The sequence below is a fragment of the Arachis hypogaea genome, chromosome 18 (genome assembly GCF_003086295.3).
Source record: "Arachis hypogaea cultivar Tifrunner chromosome 18, arahy.Tifrunner.gnm2.J5K5, whole genome shotgun sequence".
NCBI lineage: Eukaryota > Viridiplantae > Streptophyta > Magnoliopsida > Fabales > Fabaceae > Arachis > Arachis hypogaea.
The window spans coordinates 23050566-23078337 of record NC_092053.1 but is presented as its reverse complement, the minus strand read 5'-3'; the positions used below and the strand labels follow the sequence as shown (position 1 = coordinate 23078337).

The following is a 27772-nucleotide window of genomic DNA, read 5'->3' as shown; positions in this document are numbered from 1 at the left end:
ATAATAACTAGCTATAAGAAAAATATTTAATACGGTTGAATTTATTGTCGAATTTGTCGTCGAACATTAACGGTAGGTTTATCAACAGATTTACCGACGAATTTGTCGGGTAAAAAAATTACCGTCGGATTTGAATTTCCGACTGTAAATTTGTCAGTAATAATTGGAAGGAAAAAAAAATTGGCGCAATCATTACCATCAGATTTATCCGCGGTAATCTGAATTAGTAGAACGCTGCGTTTTGGTCATTTGCAAAGCGTTACCATTAGATTTATCCGCCGATAAATACGACAGTAATCTTGTCCTAAATTCGAATTACGAACCTTCTTCCCTTTATTTCTGAACTACTCTTCTAACCTTCTCCTTTCTCTCTCCCCTCTCTCTCTCCCCCACAAACCAACTCTGACAGCCCCTCCACCAGCGTCGATCATTACCAACAACGTTTAAAGATGGCGACATAAAGTCAACGTCGATAAACGGCATGAAGATGTACACAATAGCTTCCTAGCAACCCTCACTCCTGACTCCCCACTAAGAAGCAAAAATCACATCACAAGGTCAAAAGTACTTCCCCTTTTTTATTTTCTCTATTCCTATTTTCCACTGTTGGGTTTGCATTGTTCTTTTTGTTCATCACTTTATTTATTCACTTGTTTGCTAGGTTACATGCAGAATGTGCAATTGATTGAGAATTTGAGGTTCACAACTACAACTACCAAAATTAAGGCAACTCCTGATGCGCGTATATCATAGTTTCAGGTACTTCAAATTCATGCTTATGTGTGTGCACGTTAATAATTAGTAATGATGATTAAGTAACAAGGAGAAAAATTTTGTGAAGTGTGATAAGAAAAAATTAGTCATTGATTATTCATGGATTATTGCACCAAGTACTATAAATAACAGTTTGAGCAAGTAAAACATGTCTAAAGACCATGGTTAGTTTTCTTTAGAGAGGATGTTGCGAAAAAGCACTTACAAATTCAGAACTAGCAACTTGGGGCTTGAGAAAAATTGGACAGCAGTTGCAACTTGCAATTGTTATCAATCGCGGGGGGAGGGGGGGGGGGAGATGATAGGATATTAGCATTTTAGTGAGATCTCTTGAGATTTTATAAATGACATGATGGTGTAGGAAAAGTGGCATGAAAAGATAGGTAATTAGATATTAATTTCAAAGTTTGGCACTCATGGTGATTCAATATTAGAGGTATATATCTACCACAAGTAAAAGTATGTGAGGTACCGGAGCTAGAGGCGTTTGGATTCAGAGATTATTAATTTTCAGGTACCGAAACCATCTTTAGTTTAAAGAAAAAAGTGGTTAGCAACTTTATTGTTTTTGTCTTAGTTTTTTATTATGTGTTTTAAACTGTCCTCTTTTGCATATTCATTTGTTGCTTGAGTTTACCTACATATTTTCTCAATTTGTTATTTTAGTAATTGAACAATTTTGTTTATGCATGTTCTAACAGATGACTATTTCAAACTAGCATTTTTATGTGCTGACTGCTCTGATTGTCTACATGCAAAATATGAAAATATTACAGTTTGCGAATACCAAAGTTTTATTCCCCTCCATACTAAAATATAATGATGAATTCTTTAGGTGCTTAGCATTTTGGATTATAAAAATGTAAACTTTTGGTGACTGAATGGTAATTTATCCTTCAATAAAGAAATGTGTATTGACAATTAAACTTGAATGTTAGTATTAGTTGATCAAAATTCATGAATCTGATTACATGCCTTGATGTTCTTGTTTGACAAAATGGGAAGGGATATTACATATGACAATTGATCTTGTGATTTGTTTGTGCTGCCTTTTTCTCAGAATTGTATAGAATTAACTTAAAGTAAGTATACAAGCTTTAATTTTTTGTTCAAAGGAATCACTAGTGTCATGAATATTGATTTTTTCTATTGGTTGAATTTTGTGAAAGAAATCTGAAGATTCAAATTTTAAATTATATTCTCATGACACTATGAAATTTGGAGTGGAATTCTTATATTTGGTATAAACATTATGTTTTGTTCTGTATTTTGTTTGGTGTATTTCTTGCAAAAAATAGGGACGACAATTGTTTTTACTTGTCTTACTTATAGATCTACCTATCTTTACATGTAGGGGAGATTTCTTTACTCCCTTGTTACACAATCCCCTGCATTAAATGTGATTTCAAGAAGGTATTTCAATACACAATCCCTTACATTGAATGTGGTTTCAAGAAGGTATTTAGTGGAACTCAAATATTGAGTGACTTTATTTTCTTTTGTTTATAAGAGTACTGTATCATATACTTTGTATGAATAAGTGTAACTATAATTGTATCTGAAATTCTGAATTTGTAAATTTAGCAAGCTTTATGGACTAGTTGTCTGTGGTGGTGAAGATAGTGCTGTCGAATGCTTTGACATGCGTGTGAGATCTTCAGTTGGCAGAATTGATGCAGTCGAACCTAGTGGCAATGTTGATCAGGTAGTAGAACATGTGGAGGCATTCAAATTTTCTGTGTATCTGAAAAGATGATATTTATTATTTACTATTTTGGATGTGCTAAAACCTTTGGTGCAAGGCAAATATCATTGACCAATTTTTTAAGTTTATTATTGTCAATTTTCTAAATTTATTATTATCTGAGTTAGTTTTTTGAGTTAATTATTGACTTATTATTTATTGTTGTTAATTTTTTAAATTTTTATTATTATCTGAGTTAATTATTTTCTGAGTTAATTAATATTGTATTTTCTGATTTATTAGTTTAGAAATGATTGAACTTAAATATTTAAAATTATATATTAAATTTTAAATAAATTTTTTAAAAAATTTAAAATTTAAGTTTACCGTTGGATTTATTGTCGGTTAAATCAGCTGGTAGTTATTAATTTAATTATTAATTAATAATATATTACCATCGGATTCATCAGGATAAAATCCGATGGTAAAATTTACCAGTAAAAATTTTTCGACGGTAATTAACAGCAGACGAAAAAATTCGATGGTAAATAGTTACCGGCGAAGTTTATACCGTCGAATTTATTCCGCAACTAAATCCGATGATAAATCCGACAATATTCAACATTTTTCTTGTAGTGAATTTGACATGCTCAAAGTTATAATTAATTTAAGAATCCAAATCAAAATTAAAATCATATTATAATCAAACATTATTAAAGACAATAATCAAATATGCTCAAAATTATACTTCAAAATCTAGTTACAATCACACGCATTCAAAATTATAAGCAAACTCAAAGTTCAAAAATCATATTATATGAAATACGCACTAAATCGTACTTTAAAATTCGGTTATAATCAGGATAATAATCAAACACAGAAACCTATAAAGATGAATTCAAGAAGCAAAAATTGATAAGAGCATAGTAATAGCAACTAGAACTGTCAAAATTGTCAAGTTCATTGGGCTAACCCGTTTAAGTTTGTTTAAATCTTAGGTTACACAGGCTAAGCCCGATTAACCCGAAAAAATGATAGGTTAAATGAGTTAACATGGGGACTAAACGGACGATCTATTCAAATTTTTTTTGCATTAAAAAATATTTTTAGCCAACATCTTTTTTGATCCATCCCAAAAATCCGACTCATCAACTAACAAAAACTGTCTATTTAAAATTTTTAACTAAAAGTGATTTTTTTGTCAAAATACTTTTCAAAAACTAAATTAAAAAGTTAAAAAGGCTAATCCGTTTAACTCATTGGACTCGTTATAAACAGTCCTAGCTGAAAAATTATGATTCATGAATAAAACGAACTTAAACGGGTTAGCCTACTTAACACACGGGGACAAACAGGTCCTAAACGAGTCAGGCTAACTTGTTTGACAGCTTTTGTAGCAATAAAAATTCAATTATAATCAAACACCAAAATCCAAATCAAAATTTAAATGTATTAATTAGCATATTTATAGTGATAAATAAATATATTTTAAAATATTGTTATAATCCAACATGCATATACTTAAGATAATAATCAACCATAAAAAACCTATTTATTTCTTTTTATAGGGAACAAATCCATATTAATAAGAAGATTTCACTAACGTAAATAAAACATAATTTTGTTCATCTGAAAACAAGTTCTATCTAAATTAACACAGAAAAAGCAAAAAATGCTACATTTTGGATCAAACAGCCTAAGGCACACATATAGGTGCTTGTGACTACACATAAATCCTCTTCAAAAAGCCAACTATTAGAGTATAATTAGAATTAATTTAGATCAATTAGTACCATTCATATTTATATAACATATCTATATATTAATTATAAGATTGTGTGTTTTTATTACTTTAATTCTTTTAGCACCTATATATACCTTTGTACATTGTATCTTTCGATACATATTTAATAATGCATTCTTCTTATTACTCTCTTGTTTCTAACATGGTATCAAGAGCATAGGTTCTTTTTTTCATGAAAATTCGTTCATAGCCCCTTTATTTTTTTCTTTCGGCAGTGTTCTTTGGCCTCTTTTTTTATCCTTTTTCCGATGCTTTGGTTTGTCAGCAGCCGCCGAACGCGCCCTCATGTGCCGCCTGAAGATCGGTGTCTGCTTCAAGTTCTCCTCCCTCCAGACGCTCCAGCACTGTTGGATCCACGTCCAAGATCAACGGCATCACAGAGTGCCACGTGTAAGCCAGAAACGACCCAGGACCCGCTTTCCACCTGCGTTCTTTCCGACCTGGCCCTGCTCCCAACCCGTGTGTCACCTCCCTCTCCACGTCAGCGCTAATGCGTTTTTCTTCTTCTATCACATGTTGCCATGTGGCCTTCCCTGCTGATGTGGCAGACAATGGAACCTTCCCTAAAATTTTTTGGTGAGCTCTTTCCGATTCTGCTCTCTGTTTCCTCATTTTCTATCTCGAATTTACAGTTTTTTCTCTTTTTCATCTTTGTTTCTGCTATTGTGAAAAAACCAGATATTTTTTAGCCTATTCCTGTTATCCTTAATGGCTCCAACAATACTCATTGGGTTGAAGCTATGCGAGGATTTCTTATAGGGTGAAAATTATGGCGCTATGTGACAGTTGATATTGTTTGTCATATTAAGCCAACTGTGACGGAAAAATCAAAAGATGGGACTTCCAAATCCAAGGAGGATGTTGAGAAGGACTTTGCAGAGAAATTGAAAGATTGGGATAATCAGATTATCACTTGGTTTCGCAACACTTCTAATCTCAGACATTCACTTACATTTTGGGCGTTTTGAAACTACTAAAGAGGTATAGGATTATTTGACAAAACATTACATTATTTCTGATCTCTCCCATCAATACCAACTACTACAGGAGCTTCATAGCCTTAAGCAAGAACGTGGCCAAGCGATCTTTTATTTTCTTGCTCAGATAGAAATTATTTGGGATCAACTGACCTTTTGTAAGCCTATTCTTAAAGATTCCACTAATGCTAAGGCATAAGAGGATTATCGGAACCGAACTAATCTCATATAGTTTCTTATGGCACTTACTAATGACTATGAGCCGGTTAGAGCTTCTCTTCTTCATCAGAATTCCTTGCCTAGTTTTGAAGATGCTCTTCCTTGTCTTAAGTCTGAAGAATCACGTTTGTGGTTGACTCGCTTTAAGAGTGAAACTGTATTTTCTGCCACAGAGAGTGATGAGCGGATAATTTATACGCTTTTTGGCATTGTTTTTAGTATGTTTTTAGTATATTTTAGTTAGTTTTTATTATATTTTTATTAGTTTTTAAATAAAAATCACATTTCTGGACTTTACTATGAGTTTGTGTATTTTTCTGTGATTTCAGGTATTTTCTGGCTGAAATTGAGGGACCTGAGCAAAAATCTGATTCAGAGGCTGAAAAAGGACTGCAGATGCTGTTGGATTCTGACCTCCCTGCACTCGAAGTGGATTTTATGGAGCTACAGAAGCCCAATTGGTGCGCTCTCAATTGCGTTGGAAAGTGGACATCCTGAGCTTTCCAGCAATATATAATAGTCTATACTTTACTCGAGATTTGATGGCCCAAACAGGCATTCCAAGTCAGCTTAAGAATTCTGGCGTCAAAACGCCAGAACTGGCACAAAAGCTGGCGTTTAACTCCAAGAAAAGTCTCTACATATGGAAGCTTCAATGCTCAGCCCAAGCACACACCAAGTGGGCCCGGAAGATGATTTCTGCATTAATTACCTATTTCTGTAACCCTAGGCTACTAGTTTTCTATAAATAGGACCTTTTGCTATTGTATTTTCATCGGTTGACCATACTTTCATAGACCTTTTCACGTTTGGGGGCTGGCCTCACGGCCATGCCTAGACCCTTTTGTTCTTATGTATTCTCAACGGTGGAGTTTCTACACACCATAGATTAAGGTGTGGAGCTCTGCTGTTCTTCATGAATTAATACAATTACTATTGTTCTTCTATTCAATTCACGCCTGCTTCTTCTCTAAGATATTCATTCGTTCTTCAACTTGATGAATGTGATGATCCGTGACACTCATCATCATTCTCACCTATGAACATGTGCCTGACAACCACCTCTGTTCTACTAGCAATGGCTTGAATGCGTATCTCTTGGGTTTCTAATCTAAGATTGGAACCTTCGTGGTATAGGCTAGAATCAATTGGCAGTCATTCTTGAGATCCGGAAAGTCTAAACCTTGTCTGTGGTATTCCGAGTAGGATCTGGGAAGGGATGACTGTGACGAGCTTCAAACTCGCGAGTGTTGGGCGTGTGACAGACGCAAAAAGATCAATGGATCCTATTCCAACATGATCGAGAACCGACAGATGATTAGTCGTGCGGTGACAGCGCATTTGGAACATTTTCACTGAGAGGACGGGAAGTAGCCATTGACAACGGTGATGCCCAACATAAAGCTTGCCATGGAAGGGAGTATGAATGATTGGATGAAGGCAATAGGAAAGCAGAGGTTCAAGAGGAACAAAGCATCTTCATACGCTTATCTGAGATTCCTACCAATGAATTACATAAGTATCTCTATCTTTATTCTATTTTATGTTTTATTCATCTTTTAATTATCAATCCTCCATAACCATTTGAATCCGCCTGATTGAGATTTACAAGATGACCATAGCTTGCTTCAAGCCGAAAGTCTCCGTGGGATTGACCCTTACTCACGTAAGGCATTACTTGGACGACCCAGTGCACTTGCTGGTTAGTTGTGCGGAATTGTGACAAAATGTGATTCACGTTTGAGAGCTCCAAGTCTTTGGTGCCATTGTTGATGATCACAATTTCGTGCACCAAGTTTTTGGCGCCGTTTCCGGGGATTGTTCGAGTATGGACAACTGACGGTTCATCTTGTTGCTTAGATTAGGTAATTTTATTTTATATTTAAGCTTTTTACTTTTTATTTTCGAAAAAAAAATTTCAAAAATACAAAAAAAATTTCTATTTTGTTCTTCAAAGTTTTTAAGAATGAATTCTAGAGTTTCATGATGATTTGTTGAAGTCTGGCTGGCTGTGAAGCCATGTCTAATCTTTTGGACCGAGGTTTCAACTTATCATCACAAGAGCTTGTTGATTTCTATCAATTTTGCTGTTGTGAGCAATGATCTGCTGAAGCTTGGCTGGCCATTGGCCATGTCTAGTGTTTTGGACCGGAGCTTTCATTGAAAGCTTGGCTGGCTAGTAAGCCATGTCTAATTCCTGGACCGGAGTCTTAGACTAGCATTGCAATGATTCCTGGAATTATCATTAAAAATTTTGAATCCCTTTATTTTCTTTTCCACTCAATTTTCGAAAAATCACAAAAAAATTTTTAAAACCATAAAAATAAAAAATATTTTATGTTTCTTGTCTAATATCAATTTTTAAGTTTGGTGTCAATTGCATGTCTTTATTCTTCTTGCATTTCTTGAATATATGCATTATGTTCTTCATTGATCTTCAAGTTGTTCTTGATGATTTCAGTGCTCTGATCTTTAATTTTTCTTATTCTGTGTCTTTTGTTGTTTCTTACATGCATTTTCAAATTGTTATAGTCCTTAGTATACAAACTTCTAAGTTTGGTGTCTTGCATGCATTGTTTATTTGATCTTAGTTGCATTTTTATTATTTCTCATCATTAAAAATTCAAAAATTTTCAAAATTGTGTCTTTTCAAGTCAATAACACAGAGAATTGAAGATTCAGAACATTCAGCAGAGGAATTACACAGAAAAAGCTGGGCATTCAAAATGCCCAGTGAAGAAGAAAAACTGGCATTTAAACGCCAGCCAGGTACCCTGGCTGGGCGTTAAACGCCCAAAAGGGTAGCATTTTGGGCGTTAAACGCCAGAATGGATACCATTCTGGGCATTTAATGCCAGGATGACATAAGAGGGAAGATTTTGTTTTTAATTCAAATTTTTTTCAAGTTTTCATAAGTTTTCAAAATCAAATCTTTTCAATCATATCTTTTCAAAATAAATTTCTTTCCATTCTTTTACTATTCTCGAAAATACTTGCTAACAATTAATGATTTGATTAAAAAATTTCAAGTATGTTGCTTTCTTGTTAAGAAAGGTTTAATATCTGAATCATATCTTTTAAATTTCTTGTTAGCCAAGTCATTAATTTTAAAATCAAATCTTTTTAAATTGTTTTTCAATTATATCCTTTCAATCATATCTTTTTAAAACCATATCTTTTCAATCATATCTTCTTAATCACATCTTTTTTAAAATAATTTTCAATCATATCTTTTTTATTTCTAATTTTAAAAATTTTTTTCAAAAATCACTTAATTTCTTTCCCAACTTTAATTCTCGAAAATCATCAATCAAATTTTCAAAAAATTTTTTAATTATTTCAAAATCTTTTACTTTAATTTTGAAAATTCTTCCCCTCTTCTCACATCCTTCTATTTAAAGGACTAACACTCCTCCACTATCAACAATTCGAACTCTATCCCTCTTGATAAGTTCGAATTCTTCTCTTTCTACCTTCTCCTTCTATTCTTCTTTTCTTCTGACACTTCAAGGAATCTCTATACTGTGACATAGAGGATTCCATACTTTCTTCTTCTCTTTTTATATGAGCAGAAGCAAGGACAAAGGCATTCTTGTTGAAGCTGATCCTGAACCTGAAAGGACCTTGAAGAGAAAGCTAAGAGAAGCTAAAGTACAACTCTCTATAGAGGACCTAACAGAACTTTTCAAACAAGAAGAAGCCATGGCAGCCGAAAACAACAACAATGCCAACAATGCAAGGAAGGTGCTTGGTGACTTTACTGCACCTACTCCCGACTTCTATGGGAGAAGCATCTCAATCCCTGCCATTGGAGCAAACAACTTTGAGCTTAAGCCACAATTAGTTTCTCTAATGCAACAGAATTGCAAGTTTTATGGACTTCCATTGGAAGATCCTCATCAGTTCTTGGCTGAATTCTTGCAAATCTGTGACACTGTTAAGACAAATGGGGTTGATCCTGAGGTCTACAGACTTATGCTTTTTCCTTTTGCTGTAAGAGACAGAGCTAGAACATGGTTGGATTCACAACCTAAGAAAAGCCTGAACTCTTGGGAAAAGCTAGTCAATGCATTCTTGGCAAAGTTCTTTCCACCTCAAAAATTGAGTAAGCTTTGAGTGGAAGTCCAAACCTTCAGACAGAAGGAAGGTGAATCCCTCTACGAAGCTTGGGAAAGATACAAGCAATTGATCAGAAGGTGTCCTTCTGACATGCTTTCAGAATGGAGCATCATAGGAATCTTCTATGATGGTCTATCTGAACTGTCCAAGATGTCATTGGACAACTTTGCTGGAGGATCTCTTCATTTGAAGAAGACGCCTGCAGAAGCTCAGGAACTCATTGAAATAGTTGCAAATAACCAATTCATGTACACTTCTGAAAGAAATCCTGTGAATAATGGGACAAATCAAAAGAAAGGAGTTCTTGAGATTGATACTCTGAATGCCATATTGGCTCAAAATAAAATATTGACCCAACAAGTCAATATGATTTTTCAGAGTCTGTCTGGAATACAAGCTGCATCAGTCAATACTAAGGAAGCTTCCTTTGAAGAAGAAGCTTATGATCCTGAGAACCCAGCAATGGAAGAGGTGCATTACATGGGAGAACCCTATGGAAACACCTATAGTCCTTCATGGAGAAATCATCCAAATCTCTCATAGAAGGATCAACAGAGACCTTAACAAGGTTTCAACAACAGTAATGTGGAAGAAACAGGTTTAGCAATAGCAAGCCTTTCCCATCATCTTCTCATCAACAGACAGAGAATTCTAAGCAGAGCCACTCTGACTTAGCAACCATTGTCTCTGATCTAACCAAAACCACTCAAAATTTTATGACTGAAACAAGGTCCTCCATTAGAGATTTAGTGGTATAAGTGGGTCAGCTGAGTAAGAAAATTACTGAACTCCCTCCTAGCACTCTCTTAAGCAATACAGAAGAGAACCCAAGGAGAGAGTGCAAGGCCATTACCACATCTCACATGGCCGAACTTGGAGAGGAGGAAGAGACAGTGATTTCCGCTGAGGAAGACCTCAATGGACGTCCACTGGCCTCCATGGAGTTCCCTGATGAGGAACCATGGGAATTTGAGGCTCACACTGAGACCATAGAGATTCCATTAAATTTACTTTTGCCATTCATGAGCTCTGATGAGTACTCTTCCTCTGAAGAGGATGAAGATGTTACTGAAGAGCAAGTTGCTAAGTATCTTAGAGCAATCATGAAGCTAAATGCCAAGTTATTTGGTAATGAGACTTGGGAGAATGAACCTCCATTGCTCATCAAAGAACTGGATGACTTGACTAGGCAGAGATTACCTCTGAAGAGACAAGATCCTGGAAAGTTCTCAATACCTTGTACCATAGGCACCATGACCTTTGAGAAGGCTCTGTGTGACCTAGGGTCATGTATAAACCTTATGCCTCTCTCTGTAATGGAGAAGCTAGGGTTCATTGAGGTACAAGCTGCTAGAATCTCACTAGAGATGGCAGACAATTTAAAAAAACAGGCTTATGGACTTGTAGAGAATGTCTTGGTAAAGGTTGAAGGCCACTACATCCCTGTTGATTTTATAATCCTAGAGACTGAGAAGTGTATGGATGAATCCATCATCCTTGGCAGACCCTTCCTAGCCACAGCAAAAGCTGTGGTTGATGTTGACAGAGGAGAATTGATCATTCAAGTGAATGAAGACTCCCTTGTGTTTAAAGCTCAAGGATATCCCTCTGTAACCATAGAGAGGAAGCATGAAGAGCTTATCTCAATACAGAGTCAAACAGAGCCCCCACAGTCAAACTCTAAGTTTGGTGTTGGGAGGCCATAACCAAACTTTAAGTTTGGTGTTGAACCCCCACATTCAAACTCTAAGTTTGGTGTTGGGAGGTTCCAACATTGCTCTGAACATCTGTGAGACTCCATGAGAGCCCACTGTCAAGCTACTGACATTAAAGAAGCGCTTGTTGGGAGGCAACCCAATTTTACTTATCTATGTTAAATTTCTATTTTCCATTGTTATTTTATGTTTTCTATAGGTTGATGATCATGAGAAGTCACAAAAACAACTGAAAAAGCAAAAACAGAATGAAAAATAGTATTAAAAACAGAACACCCTGGAGGAGAAACTTACTAGCGTTTAAACGCCAGTAAAGGCAGCAGAATGGGCGTTAAACGCCCAGTCTTGCACCATTCTGGGCGTTTAACGCCAGAAATGGGCACCAGACTGGCGTTTAATGCCAGAAAAGAGCAAGAAGCTGGCATTAAATGCCAGAAATGGGCAGCAACCTGGCGTTTAATGTCAGGATTGGCAGAAAAGGGCATTTTGTACGCCACTTGGTGCAGGGATGAAAAATCCTTGACACCTCAGGATCTGTGGACCCCACAGGATCCCCACCTACCCCACCTCTCTCTCTCTTCCTCACCCATTCACCAATCACCTCAATACCTCTTCCCAAAAAAAAAAAACCCCTCACCTATCAAATCCTACCCTCTTCTCCATAAACCCTTCACCAATCCACATCAATCCATCATAAACCCCACCTACCTCACCATTCAAATTCAAAACACTTTCCCTCCCAAACCCACCCTATATGGCCGAACCCTAACCCTCTCTCCACCCCTATATAAACCCATCTTCACCCCTTCATTTTCACACAACATCAACACTACTTCTCCCCCTTGGCCGAAACACCAACCCACCTCCATCTCCTCCATTTCTTCTTCTTCTACTCCTTTCTTTCTTCTTTTGCTCGAGGACGAGCAAACCTTCTAAGTTTGGTGTGATAAAAGCATTGTTTTTTATTTTTCCATAACCATTTATGGCACCTAAGGCCGGAGAAACCTCTAGAAAGAGGAAAGGGAAGGCAAAAGCTTCCACCTCCGAGTCATGGTAGATGGAGAGATTCATTTCAAAGGTGCATCAAGACCACTTCTATGAAGTTGTGGCCAATAAGAAGGTGATCCCCGAGGTCCCTTTCAAACTCAAAAAGGGTGAATATCTAGAGATCCGACATGAGATTCGAAGAAGAGGTTGGGAAGTTCTCACCAACCCCATTCAACAAGTCGAAATCTTAATGGTTCAAGAGTTCTATGCCAATGCATGGATCACTAAGAACCATGATCAAAGTGTGAACCCGGACCCTAAGAATTGGCTTACAATGGTTCGAGGGAAATACTTAGATTTCAGTCCAAAAAATGTAAGGTTGGCATTCAACTTGCCAATGATGCAAGGAGATGCACACCCCTACACTAGAAGGGTCAACTTTAATCAAAGGTTGGACCAAGTCCACATAGACATTTGTGAAGAGGGCGCTCAATGGAAGAGAGATTCAAGAGGAAAGCCGGTTCAATTAGAGAAGACCAAAGAACCATGAGAAAGGAACAACAAAGGCAAGGAAGAGACATTGAGGAGCTCAAGCACTCCATAAGATCTTCAAGAGGGAGAACAAGCCGCCATCACTAAGGTGGACCCGTTCTTTGATTTTCTTGTTCTTTATTTTCTGTTTTTCAAATTTTTATGCTTGATGTTTATCTATGTTTGTGTCTTTATTACATGATCACTAGTGTCTAAGTGTCTATGCCTTAAAGCTCTGAAAATGAATCCATCACCTTTCTTAAATAAAAAATGTTTTTAATTGAAAAAGAAAAAGAAATGCATGAATTTCAAATTTTAAAACAGTTTAATTATTCTGATGTGGTGGCAATATTTTTGTTCTTCTGAATGAATGCTTGAACAGTGCATATTTTTGAATTTGTTGTCCATGAATGTTAAAATTGTTGGCTCTTGAAAGAATGATGGAAAAGGAGAAATGTTATTTGATAATCTGAAAAATCATAAAAATGATTCTTGAAGCAAGAAAAAGCAGTGAAAAGCTTGCGGAAAGAAAATGGCGAAAAAAAAGGGAGAAAAAAAAAGAAGAGAAAGAAAGAAAAAAAAAAAGCAAGCAGAAAAAGCCAATAACCCTTTAAACCAAAAGTCAAGGGTAAAATAAAAAGGATCCAAGGCTTTGAGCATCAGTGGATAGGAGGGCCCACAGGAATAAAATCCTGGCCTAAGCGGCTAAACCAAGCTGTCCCTAACCATGTGCTTGTGGCGTGAAGGTGTCAAGTGAAAACTTGAGACTGAGCGGTTAAAGTCGTGGTCCAAAGGCAAAAAGAGTGTGCTTAAGAGCTTTGGACACCTCTAATTGGGGACTCTAGCAAAGCTGAGTCACAATCTGAAAAGGTTCACCCAGTTATGTGTCTGTGGCATTTATGTATCCGGTGGTAATACTGGAAAACAAAATGCTTTGGGTCACGGCCAAGACTCATAAAGTAGCTGTGTTCAAGAATCAACATACTTAACTAGGAGAATCAAAAACACTATCTGAATTCTGAGTTCCTATAGATGCCAATCATTTTGAACTTCAAGGGATAAAGTGAGATGCCAAAACTGTTCAAAAGCAAAAAGCTAAAAGCCCCGCTCATCTAATTAATACTGATCTTCATAGATGTTTTTTGGAATTCATTGTACATTCTATTCTTTTTATCCTATTTGATTTTTAGTTGCTTGGGGATAAGCAACAATTTAAGTTTGGTGTTGTGATGAGCGGATAATTTATACGTTTTTTGGCATTATTTTTAGTATGTTTTTAGTATGTTTTAGTTAGTTTTTATTATATTTTTATTAGTTTTTAAATAAAAATCACATTTCTGGACTTTACTATGAGTTTGTGTGTTTTTCTGTGATTTCAGGTATTTTCTGGCTGAAATTGAGGGACCTGAGCAAAAATCTGATTCAGAGGCTGAAAAAGGACTGCAGATGCTGTTGGATTCTGATCTCCCTGCACTCGAAGTAGATTTTCTGGAGCTACAGAAGCCCAATTGGCGCGCTCTCAATTGCGTTGGAAAGTGGACATCCTGAGCTTTCCAGCAATATATAATAGTCTATACTTTATCCGAGATTTGATGGTCCAAACAGGCGTTCCAAGTCAGCTTAAGAATTCTGGCGTCAAAACGCCAGAACTGGCACAAAAGCTGGCGTTTAACTCCAAGAAATGTCTCTACACATGGAAGCTTCAATGCTCAGTCCAAGCACACACCAAGTGGGCCCGGAAGATGATTTCTGCATTAATTACCTATTTCTGTAACCCTAGGCTACTAGTTTTCTATAAATAGGACCTTTTGCTATTGTATTTTCATCGGTTGACCATACTTTCATAGACCTTTTCACGTTTGGGGGCTGGCCTCACGGCCATGCCTAGACCTTTTTGTTCTTATGTATTCTCAACGGTGGAGTTTCTACACACCATAGATTAAGGTGTGGAGCTCTGCTGTTCTTCATGAATTAATACAATTACTATTGTTCTTCTATTCAATTCACGCCTGCTTCTTCTCTAAGATATTTATTCGTTCTTCAACTTGATGAATGTGATGATCCGTGACACTCATCATCATTCTCACCTATGAACATGTGCCTGAAAACCACCTCTGTTCTACTAGTAATGGCTTGAATGCGTATCTCTTGGGTTTCTAATCTAAGATTAGAACCTTCGTGGTATAGGCTAGAATCAATTGGCAGTCATTCTTGAGATCCGGAAAGTCTAAACCTTGTTTGTGGTATTCCGAGTAGGATCTGGGAAGGGATGACTGTGACGAGCTTCAAACTCGCGAGTGTTGGGCGTGTGACAGACGCAAAAAGATCAATGGATCCTATTCTAACATGATCGAGAACCGACAGATGATTAGTCGTGCGGTGACAGCGCATTTGGAACATTTTCACTGAGAGGACGGGAAGTAGCCATTGACAACGGTGATGCCCAACATAAAGCTTTCCATGGAAGGGAGTATGAATGATTGGATGAAGGCAATAGGAAAGCAGAGGTTTAAGAGGAACAAAGCATCTTCATACGCTTATCTGAGATTCTTACCAATGAATTACATAAGTATCTCTATCTTTATTCTATTTTATGTTTTATTCATCTTTTAATTATCAATCCTCCATAACCATTTGAATCCACCTGACTGAGATTTACAAGATGACCATAGCTTGCTTCAAGCCGACAGTCTCCGTGGGATCGACCCTTACTCACGTAAGGTATTACTTGGACGACCTAGTGCACTTGCTGGTTAGTTGTGCGGAATTGTGACAAAGTGTGATTCACGTTTGAGAGCTCCAAGTCTTTGGCGCCATTGTTGATGATCACAATTTCGTGCACCAGAGAGAAAGGGTAAATTTTATCGAAACTGTAACCGTTCTGGGCACTCTTTCTCAGGCTGTCCCTCTATTAAGTGTTGCAAATGTAAACAAAAAGGTCACGTTGGCTTTAATTGCCTGAAACTGTTCTGCCATTATTGCAAGCTCTCAGATCACTTGATTATTATCTGTCCTACTCGACCACCACGTTCAGATCAGAATAAGTATCACTCTCGTCCCATCAACTCTCTGAATGTGTCTGCTTCTACTGCTACTGCTGCTGGTACTAATCCCACTAATTCTACCTCTGTCAACCCACCTTCTATCTCTCCATCCGACATTAAATCTCTACTTAAGAAACTTCTCTCTTTTTCTGGTAATACCTCTGCTGCTCTTTCCATCCCTCCAGGTAATTCTAAATGGTATTTTGATTCTGATTATTTTAATCACATGTCTCTTTTGTGTCACTTTTTCTCGTCATTGTCTACAACTACAAATGCACCTTTTGTCAACACTGCTAATGGTTCCCTCTTGCATGCGACACATTAGGGTTTTATTTCACAGTTAAATATTAATCTTCCTGATACTTATTTTATTCCAAAATTAAACTTTGATCTTATCTCTATTGGTCAACTTGTTGAGCTCGGTTTTAATGTCAGTTTCTCTATTTCTGGTTGTCGTGTGCAGGATCATTGGACGGAAAAGATCATCGGGACTAGGTGTAAGGTCAGAAGATTGTTTGAACTCGAGAACCTTCATGTTCCTTCTACGTCAAATCTATGTGTTATTTTTTCTCCATCTACTCTTCACTTGTGACACCGTCGTCTTGTCCACAGCTCCTTAGGAAAATTGCGTCCTCTTATGTCATGGGTGTTTTGGGTAAAGTTCAAAACGAGTTTTTTGACTGCATTTCTTGTCAAACTACAGAACAACCTGCTTTACCTTTTTATAATAATTACTCTCTTGCTTGCTCTCCTTTTGATCTTATTAATTCTGATGTTTGGGTACCCGCTGCCACCGCTTCTACAGGAGGGGCTCGATACTTTGTCGTCTTTATTGATGATTATTCACGTTTTACTTGAGTTTATTTGATGACTAATCATCATGAGCAGCCTCAGATTTATATTAACTTTGCCACTATGATTTGAACTCAGTTTTCCAAAGGTCATTAAAATCTTCAGGCACGATGATGCTATGGAATATCGTGACTCCAAACTTTTAAATTTTCTCGCTGAACGGGGTACTTTGTCTGATTTCTCTTGTCCTAGTACGTCTCAACAAAATGGTAGAGCTGAGCGCAAAGACTGTCAAATTCTTGACTCTGTTCGTGCAATACTTATTTCTTCTTCCTGTCCCAAGCATACTTGCGGTGAAGCCGTTCTCACTGCTGTTCATGTTATCGATAGACTCCCTTCTTCTATCCTTGGTAACACTACTCCTTTTGAGTATCTTTATCATACTTCTCCCAATTACATCTCTCTTCGTATTTTTGGTTGTGTCTATTTTGTCCTTCTTCAACCTCATGAACATAATAAGCTTAAACCTCGGGCTTGTATGTGTTATTTTCTTGGTTATGGCACTGAACACAAGGGTTATCGTTGTTAGGATCCTATCTCTCGACGTATTCGTATATCTCGTCATGTTGTCTTCTGGGAGCATCACATGTTCTCTAGTTTTTCCTCTTTTGAGTCCATTCCTTCTACTCAGTTACCATTTTTTACAAACCCCAATATTGACCTTTTTTCCTAGAAATAATGTTACATGATCTATCTCAAGTCAATCCCTTGAGCCCCTCCTTTTTCATCTTCTCCATCTCCTGATGATTTCGGATCGGACGATGCTCCTGCTCCTGCTGTCATACCTCCTTCCTCCGCTCGTTCTTTTAGGGTAAGAAATTTACCTCCGCACTACAAGAAAATAGAATATTTGTAACAAAAATTTTGTAACAAATTTAAAATTATTACAAAAAAATTTTTTAACAAAAAATTAGTAATTGTTACATAATAATACTATTTTGTCACAACAATACAATTTGTTACAAAACGTTTTGATATTTTGTAACGACTTGATTTTTGTTACAAATTATATTGGCTTTTATAACAAACCAGTATTTTGTTGCAAAATTTTAAAATATTTTGTAACGAAAGATGAAGTTATTGCAAAAGTTTAAAATATTTTGTAACAAAATATCCATTTGTTTCAAAAACTTAAATTATTTTGTAACAAAAAATTAATTTGTCACAAAATTTAATATTATTTGTAACAAGTTATTTGTTTGTCACAAAATACAAGATTCTTAAGTAATTTTATTATAATTGAAATATTTTGTATAATTTTAGTAATTGAAAAATAAAATAGTATTGTACAATTTAATTTAAGTAACTTTTATTATGAAAAGTTATGAGTTATTATTAATTTGAATTTCTTATTTTATAAACTAATATATTAAGAGTAATTAAATTACTTTTATGAATATTTGGAGTTAAGTTAGTTAATGTTCTTGTGTAAATTTTATAATTGGTTATTTTATATAATTCCAAATTAGAATTCAGTAATAGGAGTACTATATAATTGAATTTAAGAAATTTCTATTATGAATAAATTATGGTTTATTTTATTAATTTGAGCTCTTAAAGATTAATTTGTTAGGAATGATTAAATTGATTTTTTTTAAATACTTTAAGTTTAAGACAATTAATAGTTATGTATAATTTTTGTTATATGAGCTATTTTATAAAAATTGAAATTTAAGTTTTGGTAACAGAAAAATAATGAAAATTTATATCATATCATATAATATGAATAATTAGTATTTTCGGGTTTAAACTATATTTTATAAAATGTAATACATCCAATTTATAATTTAAATTAAAAAATAATTATTTTGAGCTCATTGATAAATTGATAGATAAAATTATGTGTTCCAAAATTAATTTTTATAGTATTATATTTGAATCCTAAATTATTATTCTATCTCAAATACTTTATAAAATTGTTATATTACTCATATATATTTTACTTTAATCCTAAATCCACAAATAAAATCCTAATTCTCAATTCGATTTCAATTAAAAACACAGTGCGCACACATACGTTCAGAAAGAAAGGGAAGGGGGGTTTGAAGGGGAAACGGAGAACAGAGAGGGCTCGAGGGAGAAGAAGAAGGAAGAGAGGAGAAGGGATGTCACTGACAGAAGAGGAAACTACTGCCGTCGCCGTTGCTATCGCATGGAAGGGGAGAGAGGGGGCCGAAGCTGTCACGCGAGAGAGGGTGGAGATACTGCCCGCGTCGCTCTGTTTCCACCACTGTCAATCCATTGCCGCTGTTGCTAAGGCTAGGAGAGAACGTCGCGTTCTATTCTGTCGCCATTGAGGGAGTCGCCACCGCTGTGCTCTGGTCATTGCTGCTGCTATCCCACGCAAGAGGAAAGAAGCGATGAGACGCACGAGAAGCACCGGAGGCAGAGAAGCAGAAACGCGACAAGGAGGGGAAGGATGAGATCCGTTCTCGCGCTGTCCTGCTCCGCCGTCACCGCTGCCGTTGATTAGGGTAAAAACCATTGTGGTTGCGTCCTGTTCCCATCAATAGAGCCGCCGTGGGAATCGCTGCTTCGATTCCAATTCCTCCATTCACGAATCCGTAAGCTTTAATCCTTGCTCTGCTTCCATCTTGTTCCTTAGTCTTTTTTTGTTCTGAGTAAGGAAAACCTATGTCCCTGTTTAATACTACTATTATGCCTCCCTGTCTGCTGATGAAACTATCATAGGTGATATTATTGATAATAATAAAGAACTGTTAGAGTTGTTGCTGCTGCTGCTAGTTCAGTTCGAGTCTGTTGCTACTACGAATTAAAACAAAAGAGGGGTTTGCTCCGTTTAATTATCGAATTTTGGCTAATCGAGGTAGGGGTTTAATTTAAACGGTTTTAATTTAAAAATGCTCACAAAGTTTATTGAGTAATTGTAAATAGGTTTAATTGTTGTGAATAATTGATTGGCTATATGGATATTGAATATGATTGAGCTTGTTGATTTTATGAGATTGATTGATTATGTGTGAATTATGAATTGTTGATAAATGATTGCTGAGAGTGCTGAATCTTGATGTTATTGGTTGACTGCTGTTGAGCTGGTTATTAGATATATTATAATAGTGGTGGGCTTGGTTGGTGTTTGTTTGAAATTAATTTTGAGAGGAATTGAAGGTTGAATTTTGAAATATTAAATTTTTGTAGGATGCCTGATTTTTTGAGATAAACGGAAATTTTGAAAAGCAAAGCAGTAATTCAATCATGATTGAAATAATGAGATTAAAAGTTAAAGTGAATTACAATGAGTTTAGTTGCTAATATTTAAATTTTAAAGGTTTCGTATTAACTGGAGAATTAGTTATGATTTTTCAAAGTTGAATTGTGAAATCTGATTTTTTGCATTACTTTTAAACGAAGCCAGAAACTTTGAAAAGCTATAACTAATTCTGTGATGATATAAATTGTATGGGACTAAGTCTGGATTAAACTTGGAAATGTATAGAGCTGGACTGGAAAATTTGAAGCATTTTTATTAAATACACAATTTATGGCGAATTTTTAAAATTAGGTCGATAAATCTGTCCTGCAGCAGAAAAGTTCAAACAGAGCAGCAACTTGTTTGTCTTGCTGCGATTCCTACAAGCTGAGTTTTGGGACTAAATCAATTTTGTTTTAAAATTTGATTTACTTGATTCATTCCTCTGAAACTTCAAAATTTTAGGAGTTAAGGATTGGGAGTTGTGAATTTTTGAAAGTTAATGATTAAAGCTGGAGAGAATCAGTTTTCAGTAAGTTATGCATCAATTTCAAATGCTTGTAACTCTTAGAATTGAAATGAAATTGGGTTGCAACCAAGACACACTTGTTGCTAGATAAGTTAGGAGTCTATAAACTAAACTTTAACCTATTTGAAGTTTTGTAGTAAAAGTTATACAAGTTGAAAGATACTAACCTTGTTGGTTTCTAAAATAGATTTTGACTTATTTTTACCTAACTTTCAAATTATGTAACTTCTTTATTAAAAATGATATTGACTTGGAACCAATTGAGAAAGAAATTTGGATAAGTTAAGTTTAATCATATTAACTCTAAAGGTAGTTGGATTTAATTTGGATTTTATACAGAATTTTGAATGTTGTACGCTGCTGCTGTTTTCTGGTTTTTAAGATACTGCAGAGCAGTCACGGTTTTGCTTATATTTCTGAGGTTAGAGTAAGTAAAAATTTGTGAGTTTTGGTTTAATGGAAAGCCTAATCCGAGACGGTCGCATGGATATAAAGTTTGTACAATTTCGAATTCATTTGGTATTTTAAAAACAGATTTGAAATTAGACTGCCGTAGTTATTTTTGGTAATAACCTTGGCTATGGTCTATGGGACTTAAGAATAGGTTTTTATGCTATTATCAGATATTTTTGAGAGTGTATTATTTTGATAATTGTAGAGAAAAGGTTGATGAGTTGTTGAGGTTGAGAAAACCCGTAAGGGTGGTTTAAATCCATTTTTAGTAGAAGTTATATCCAAATTTTTATAAAAATATAATGATTTAGTTAAACCTTTTGGTTATGTTGGCTGTGTGATTTTCTCACATATTTATGCAAACTAAACAATTCGAAACTATAGGTACTAGAGAAAGTAAAGCTCAAATTTTTTAGACAATTTTTTAGAATTGCATTAATTGACATCATATTGTTATTGATCTTGTCCTAGATATTAATTGCTAATTTTATTTTATAACTATCTTTTGATCTTATAGGTACTTTACATCAACAAAGTGTTGGTGCTGAAAGTTTGAAAACTGTTTTAAATCTTAGGAGGAATGGCTCTACTGCATCTAATATAAGTAGTGTTGCTTCTTATTGTGTTGCAATATTATGCTTACTATTTCAGATTTTGTTTGTAGCTCCTTTAAAGTGCATGAGTAGCTTGTGTTTCGATGAAAACCTATTTGTTCTATCACTTTACAAGGTGAATTAATTTTCTTAAACTTCTATTATCTCATATTTGATAACAACCTACTCTGTTACATAGATTTCGAAAAAAAAAGTTCTAAGAACATTTTCTTTGTGCAGGTCTTGGTTTTTATCTCAGAAACTGCTCCCATCATTTTATACATTAGAGATGTTGAGAGCCTTGTTCTACAATCACCAAGGTTATACAACTTGATACATAATACTTCACTGTTTTTGAAAAAAGATGTATGAACATGATATGGAGTTTGTAATTTGTAGTTTATATTTTGTAGATCTATAATTCCTTATTTTTCTTGTCCTGTGTATCTATCTAGTTCATTAGGGTTTTTTAATGTGTCTTGTTAGTTTGTACTTTAAAGTTTATATGTTAAAGATTTATAAAACAATCTTAGTTAAATGAAAGATATTTGAACTATCTATGTTATTATATATTATAGAGAAAATTCCACTCCCCTCCCTTGCGAGATGCTAAAATGACACTCCCCTTCCCTCTATTTATAAAATGTACATTTCCCTCCCTATAACTTTTAAAAAACCTTCTCTTTAATCCATTTTAATTTTTTTGTGTTAACTAATTTTAATTTTATCCATTTTTCAAGAAAAAATAAATTATTTTTTTACAAAAATACTGTTTAACAAAAATTTTATTTTTTGTTATTAATTTTACTTATCAAAATATTATTTAATAAATTATTTTTTTATTGATTAAATTTTATTTTTACCAAAATATTTTTTAAAAAATTAATAATTAAATTATTTTTTCTAAGATACCCTTCATTAATTTTTTAATTATTAATTATAATTTTACCGAAATTTTTGTTAACAATTTTTTTATATTTTACTATTAATTTTTCAATATTAATATATATTAATTGTTATACATATTAACAATGGTAAGAATTTTTTATTTGATGTTAAAATAATATACATTGATATCGAAAAATTAGTAGTAAAATATAAAAAATTATTAACAAAAATTTTGGTAAAATTATAATTTAATAATTAAAAAATTATTGAAGGGTATCTTAGAAAAGAATAATTTAATTATTAAATTTTTTAAAAAATATTTTGGTAAAAATACAATTTAATAAATAAAAGATAATTTATTAAATGGTATTTTAGTAAACAAAATTTAATGATAAAAAAATAAAATTTTTGCTGTATTTTTGTAAAAAATAATTTTTTTTTGAAAAATAGTTAAAGTTAACAGTAGTTAACACAAAAAATTTAAAATAGATTAAAAATGATGTTTTTTAAAGTTATAAGGGAGGAGAATGTACATTTTATAAATAGAAGGGAGGGGAGTGTCATTTTAGTATCTCGTAGGAGAGGGGAGTGAAATTTTCTCTATATTATATAAATGTTGATTTGCTGAGTAAATTAGTTAATATATTAATTAATTAAAAAATAATATAATTTGGCAAATTGTGCGTGTAATTTATATTAAAAAAATTATTATAAAATAAATAGTATTTTGTAACTAAAGAAAAAAATATTACAAAATCAAGTTACATTTTGTAACAAAATTTTATGATAGAAAAAAAATATATTGTCACCAAAAATATTTTGAAGATCAAAATTTGTTATCACTTTTGTAACGACTTTTGGTTTTTTCTATTAGAAAAATTTGTTACAAAATATTACTTTGAATTGTAACAGTTCCATTTTTTGTAATGGAACATACTGTAACGGTCCCTTTTTTTGTTATAAAATCTTTTTGTTTCAAAATTTCGATTTTTTGTAACAATTTTTTTATTACAAATATTGTTTTTTCTTGTAGTGATCCACATTATTATTATTATTATTATTATTATTATTATTATTATTATTATTATTATTATTATTATTATTATTATTATTATTATTATTATTATTATTATTATTCATGAACCTAAGTTATTTTGAGAAGACTCCACAAATTCAAGTTAGCAGCAAGCAATGCAGGAAGAAATCTAAGCACTTGAAAAAGCATACACTTAGGACTTGGTTGATCCTCAAGAAGTTGTGGATAGTAAATTTGTATATAAGATAAAAACTCTCTCGAATGGTTCTATTGACCGTTATAAGGCACAATTGGTTACTAAAGGTTGTACGCAAGAGTATGGTATTGATTATAAAAAAATTTTTGCTCATGTTGCTCGTCTCACATCTGTTCGAGCTCTCCTTGCTATTATTGCAGTCAAAATATAATCTCTTAATCAGATGAATGTGAAGAATACATTTATTAATGGGAATCTAAAAAAAAAGTCTATATAAAACTTTTTTCGAAATATCCTTATTTCTTTAGCAAAATTTATTTGTTTCGCAAAATATTTTATGGTCTTAAGCAAATTCTTCATGATGAAGAGAGATTGAAGTTGGTTTTGTAGTTTTTGAATATTGTAAAGTATATTTATATTTTTATACTAGTGATTGATTAGTACATATCTAGATTTTAACATAACTGTATTATAATTTGTATTGATGAAAAACAGATCCAATACATAGCAAGGGAAATAAAATAGAAAATAACAATTTTGTCCTAAGAGGATATGTAAGGCCCAAAACTTTTGAAAAGTCTTATTATGATCAAGTCTCAAATCATATAGTTATTTATAGCCTTAATTTCGGAAATCATTTTATTAAAGATAATTAAGGCAAGTTGTGATTTATTGAATTTGAGACAAGTTATGATTTATTATCCAATTTTACAACTATTGGATTATTTTCTATATTCAAATTATAAAGTTGGTAGTTGCGAAATAATAAGGATTTCTATATGATTTGGATTAAATAATTAATATTTTAAATATTAATACTACTATTTTGGAAAATGAAGAAATTGAGTATATTATTTCTAATTATTTGGTTGGGACATTTTATTGAAAATAATTTATGAAATTGATGAGCAAATAGTATTTTTATACATTATTATTAATGGATTAGAATTTATTTCTAATTACTATAATATCCCTATTTTTATTTGAAATTACCAAAATGCCCCTAACCCTAATTTTTGAAAGAGAAACCCTAACCCTAAAACCCTAACCCGGTAACCCATTTCTTCCCCCCACAACCCAGCACACACAAACACTCCCTAATACTACAGCAGCAGCGGCTGCAACGTGAAAGGGGGAAATAGGGGAAGGGTTTACGGAAGCAGCTTGAGAGAGGAGGAAAGGCGGCGCGGTGGACGCCACTGCCACCGTCGCCGCCGCTGCTAACAAGGAGGGGAGAGAGCTGTGAGGGCCGAGGAAGGAGAAGGAGAGAAAGACCCGCGCCGGCATGCGGGCTTCACCGTCGCCATCGCGCCGTCGCCTGGCCGAGGGAGAAGACCGTCGCGCCTCACTGCCTCGCCACCGCCGAACTCGCGCGCAGAGAGAGAAGATGCACGAGAGGGAGCCACCGCGGGGAAGCCATCACCGCCTGTCACCGTCGCCGAGCGTGGGGCCTTCGCCGTTCTCCTCGTTGCCGACCAGCTTGTCGTATCACTGCTGACGCGCCGTCACCGCGCCGTCATCCTCGTCACAGAGCCAGCCGCCGCCGAGCTTCCACAGCCGTCGCATTTCACCGCGGTTGAGGGCGTCTCCACCACCGCACCTTGGCCGACGGTGCTGCCAAACTGCTGCTCTGCGGTGCTTAGCTGGAGCTTCTGTTACTATTGTGGGAAACCTGTGGTGGCCGAAAAGCACCACTGTTATTGCTGCCGAAGGAGGAAGAAACCGTGTTACAGTTCTGGCCGCCAGGAGCAGTCTTGTGGCCACCGGAAACACCGCTTGGGATGCCGCTACATGGCTCAGTCACTTCTCCTTAGTTGCGGTAAGAGTTACATTTTCGGAACCCTTGAAAATCTGCACTGTTATAATTGGGTAGAAATCCTAAGGTTTTGATAACATAGGGCTGAGTTCGAGTCATTGCCTATCGCGGTTAGAGCTGTTGTTGCTGTTACGAGTAGCTGGAGCTGAGGCTGCCTCCGCCGCTGGAGAACGCTCTGCCGGTAAGGGTTTTAATTGTAGTTTCTGTCCTTTTTGAATTCCAAGAATACTATAGTCGCTGCGTGTTGGTTTCAGATGTCATAATCGGAATTTGTCGCCGTTGCCGCTTGAGGTGGCTGCCGGGCTGTTGCCGAGTGGGCCCGGAGACCGCCGCTATTTCGGTTCAGCCGTCCTTTCTTAGTTTTGGTAAGTAATTATGTTTCGAAAGCCTTACGTTAGTGTCCCGTACGTGTATTAAAGCCTTTACGGTATTAATGTCCTTAGAATTTGGTAACTGAGGTTGCTTGTGGTAATTTAGAGCTGTTTACACTGCAGCGAAACGTGTGGGGCTGTGCTTTGAAGCTGCCTTTGATCTCGGGTTGAAACGGAAAGGACTCTGTGACGCGTTTGAGTTATAGAATTTGCGTTTGAGGTAGGGGCGCTTTCCAAAAACTGTGTTTCATGTATTGGAATTATTACATATGGATACTGGTGCGAGATATTGTGTATTTGGTGATTGTATCTGCCTTATGTATTATTTGATTGACTCGAATGACTATGGATGTTGGTTTGGCTGAATTGTGGTGCGGCTTTGTGAAATGTAATGTCTGAAATTGATTCTTTAAAGATTTGGAATATGAGTTTAATCCGTTGAGGATTAGTTTGAATTGAGTCAATTATTTTGATGATGTGAAAGATAGAATATTCTTGAAAGTCAGCCTGGGTCGCTTTAATTGATTTGGTTTTGATAAATGATTTAATGCTGCACCGATTCTTTAAAGCTTTGAAAATGAGTTAAATCGGTTGATATTGAGTTGATTTTGAAATGGTTTTCTTGAGATATGCCACTGAGGCAACTATTGGATTTAGTTTGCTTTTGAATTGATTTCTGGTTTTGAGCTGTTGAAAAGGAAGGAGAAACGGTTTAGTTGGGACCCGAACCGGGTGGCAAAAGTCCAAGTTTTAGGGGAGGTGCTGCCGAAATTTCTGCAAAATCCTAGTCGTGTTTGAAAAGTTATTTAAAAAAATGGCTGGATTTGGGAAATTGTATTATGTGATTTATTAAGAGAATAATTATGTTTTCAAGCTTAATTTATTTAATGAACTTTATGCGTTGAGTTCGGCCCATTTAGAAATGAACTATTTTTACCGTTTGAATCACTGAAGGAAAGAATGATGCTCTACTATTGATTTCAATATAAAAAGGGTCTTTTAGTGATTTCAAAGGAATCTGGACTTTTGATTGAGTAATTAAGCTTGAGGCATTTTGGAAGAGTTATAAAAATGGGTTCCAAAAAGAAACCTGAAAGTGGTTTGATTCAAATGAACCGGTTCTGTTTCAAATGAGTTGATTTTTGGACCGGGTTGGAACTTGTGATTTTGTATGGTCGGTTTCATAATAAATTCAGTTTTATTTACTTGGACCGAGAATCTATGATTTTAAGGAATTGATATAAGCTGACCTTCCCTAAAGACTTGGGACTCTGCCGAGAAACTTTGTTATAAAATCCCATTGTTGAATGGATGATTTTGAGTGTCTCCAAAAAGAATCTTTAACTTGCCATGGTTATGGAAGTTTGGAAAGAGGATGCCGAGAGTGGCATTGTTTTCAAAGGGAAATTTACCTTGAGTAAAAGTGGCTTATGAGCCTAAAATGATTTGAGAAATGAGATCTTTAAAGCCAAGGCTGAAAAGAGTTGAAACTCGATTTCAAAGTGAAATGAATTTGAGGAAATGATTTATGGCTTAAATGCCGACTTTATGAATTTAATGATGTTGAATGGTGGAAGTGCTGTTTTGTTGTGAGCCGGAATGGCTGTGTATGATTATACATATTGGTTGGTTTTGGATTGAACCGTGAGCCGGAATGGCTGTGTATGATATGAATATTGGCTGGTTCTGGACTGAACCGTGAGCCGGATGGCTGAGATGGATGTTGATCCATGGATGAGATTGAATGCATGTTTATGCTGAATCATTGATAAATGTGAATGTTGCACTTCCACTATCTGAGATACGAGTTTCCCTGGGTAGTAGCAGTGGCTAGCCACCACGTGCTCCAGGTCGAGACTTGATACTCTGTTGACCCTATGTCGTAAGTGTGGTCGGGCACTGTGAAAGGCCCGGATGAGCTCGCCCCCATAAATATTCACCAGTGATGGTGATGGATAAATATTCACCAGTAA

General features: G+C 35.1%; 1 protein-coding gene across 1 annotated transcript; it reads left to right on the top strand.

Annotated features, from left to right (window-relative positions):
* The first annotated feature begins 5477 nt into the window (after positions 1–5477).
* LOC140181302 (uncharacterized) lies at positions 5478–26165 on the top strand. The gene is made up of 8 exons (XM_072224838.1): positions 5478–5615; positions 15796–16052; positions 16318–16356; positions 16785–17056; positions 24841–25431; positions 25511–25609; positions 25683–25793; positions 25923–26165. The coding sequence occupies exons 1-8, from the start codon at positions 5478–5480 to the stop codon at positions 26003–26005; spliced, it is 1590 nt and encodes a 529-aa protein (XP_072080939.1). The 3' UTR covers positions 26006–26165.
* The last annotated feature ends 1607 nt before the right edge of the window (positions 26166–27772 follow it).

Excerpts from the sequence above, each read along its gene's own strand:
- LOC140181302 (XM_072224838.1), top strand. The coding sequence starts at position 5,478 with ATGGCACTTACTAATGACTATGAGCCGGTTAGAGCTTCTCTTCTTCAT. Across the intron at positions 16,053-16,317 it reads CCTCCAGGTAATTCTAAATG|GATCATTGGACGGAAAAGAT; the intron begins GTATTTTGATTC and ends TGTCGTGTGCAG. Across the intron at positions 17,057-24,840 it reads ACTCCCTTCTTCTATCCTTG|GAGGGGAGAGAGCTGTGAGG; the intron begins GTAACACTACTC and ends GCTGCTAACAAG.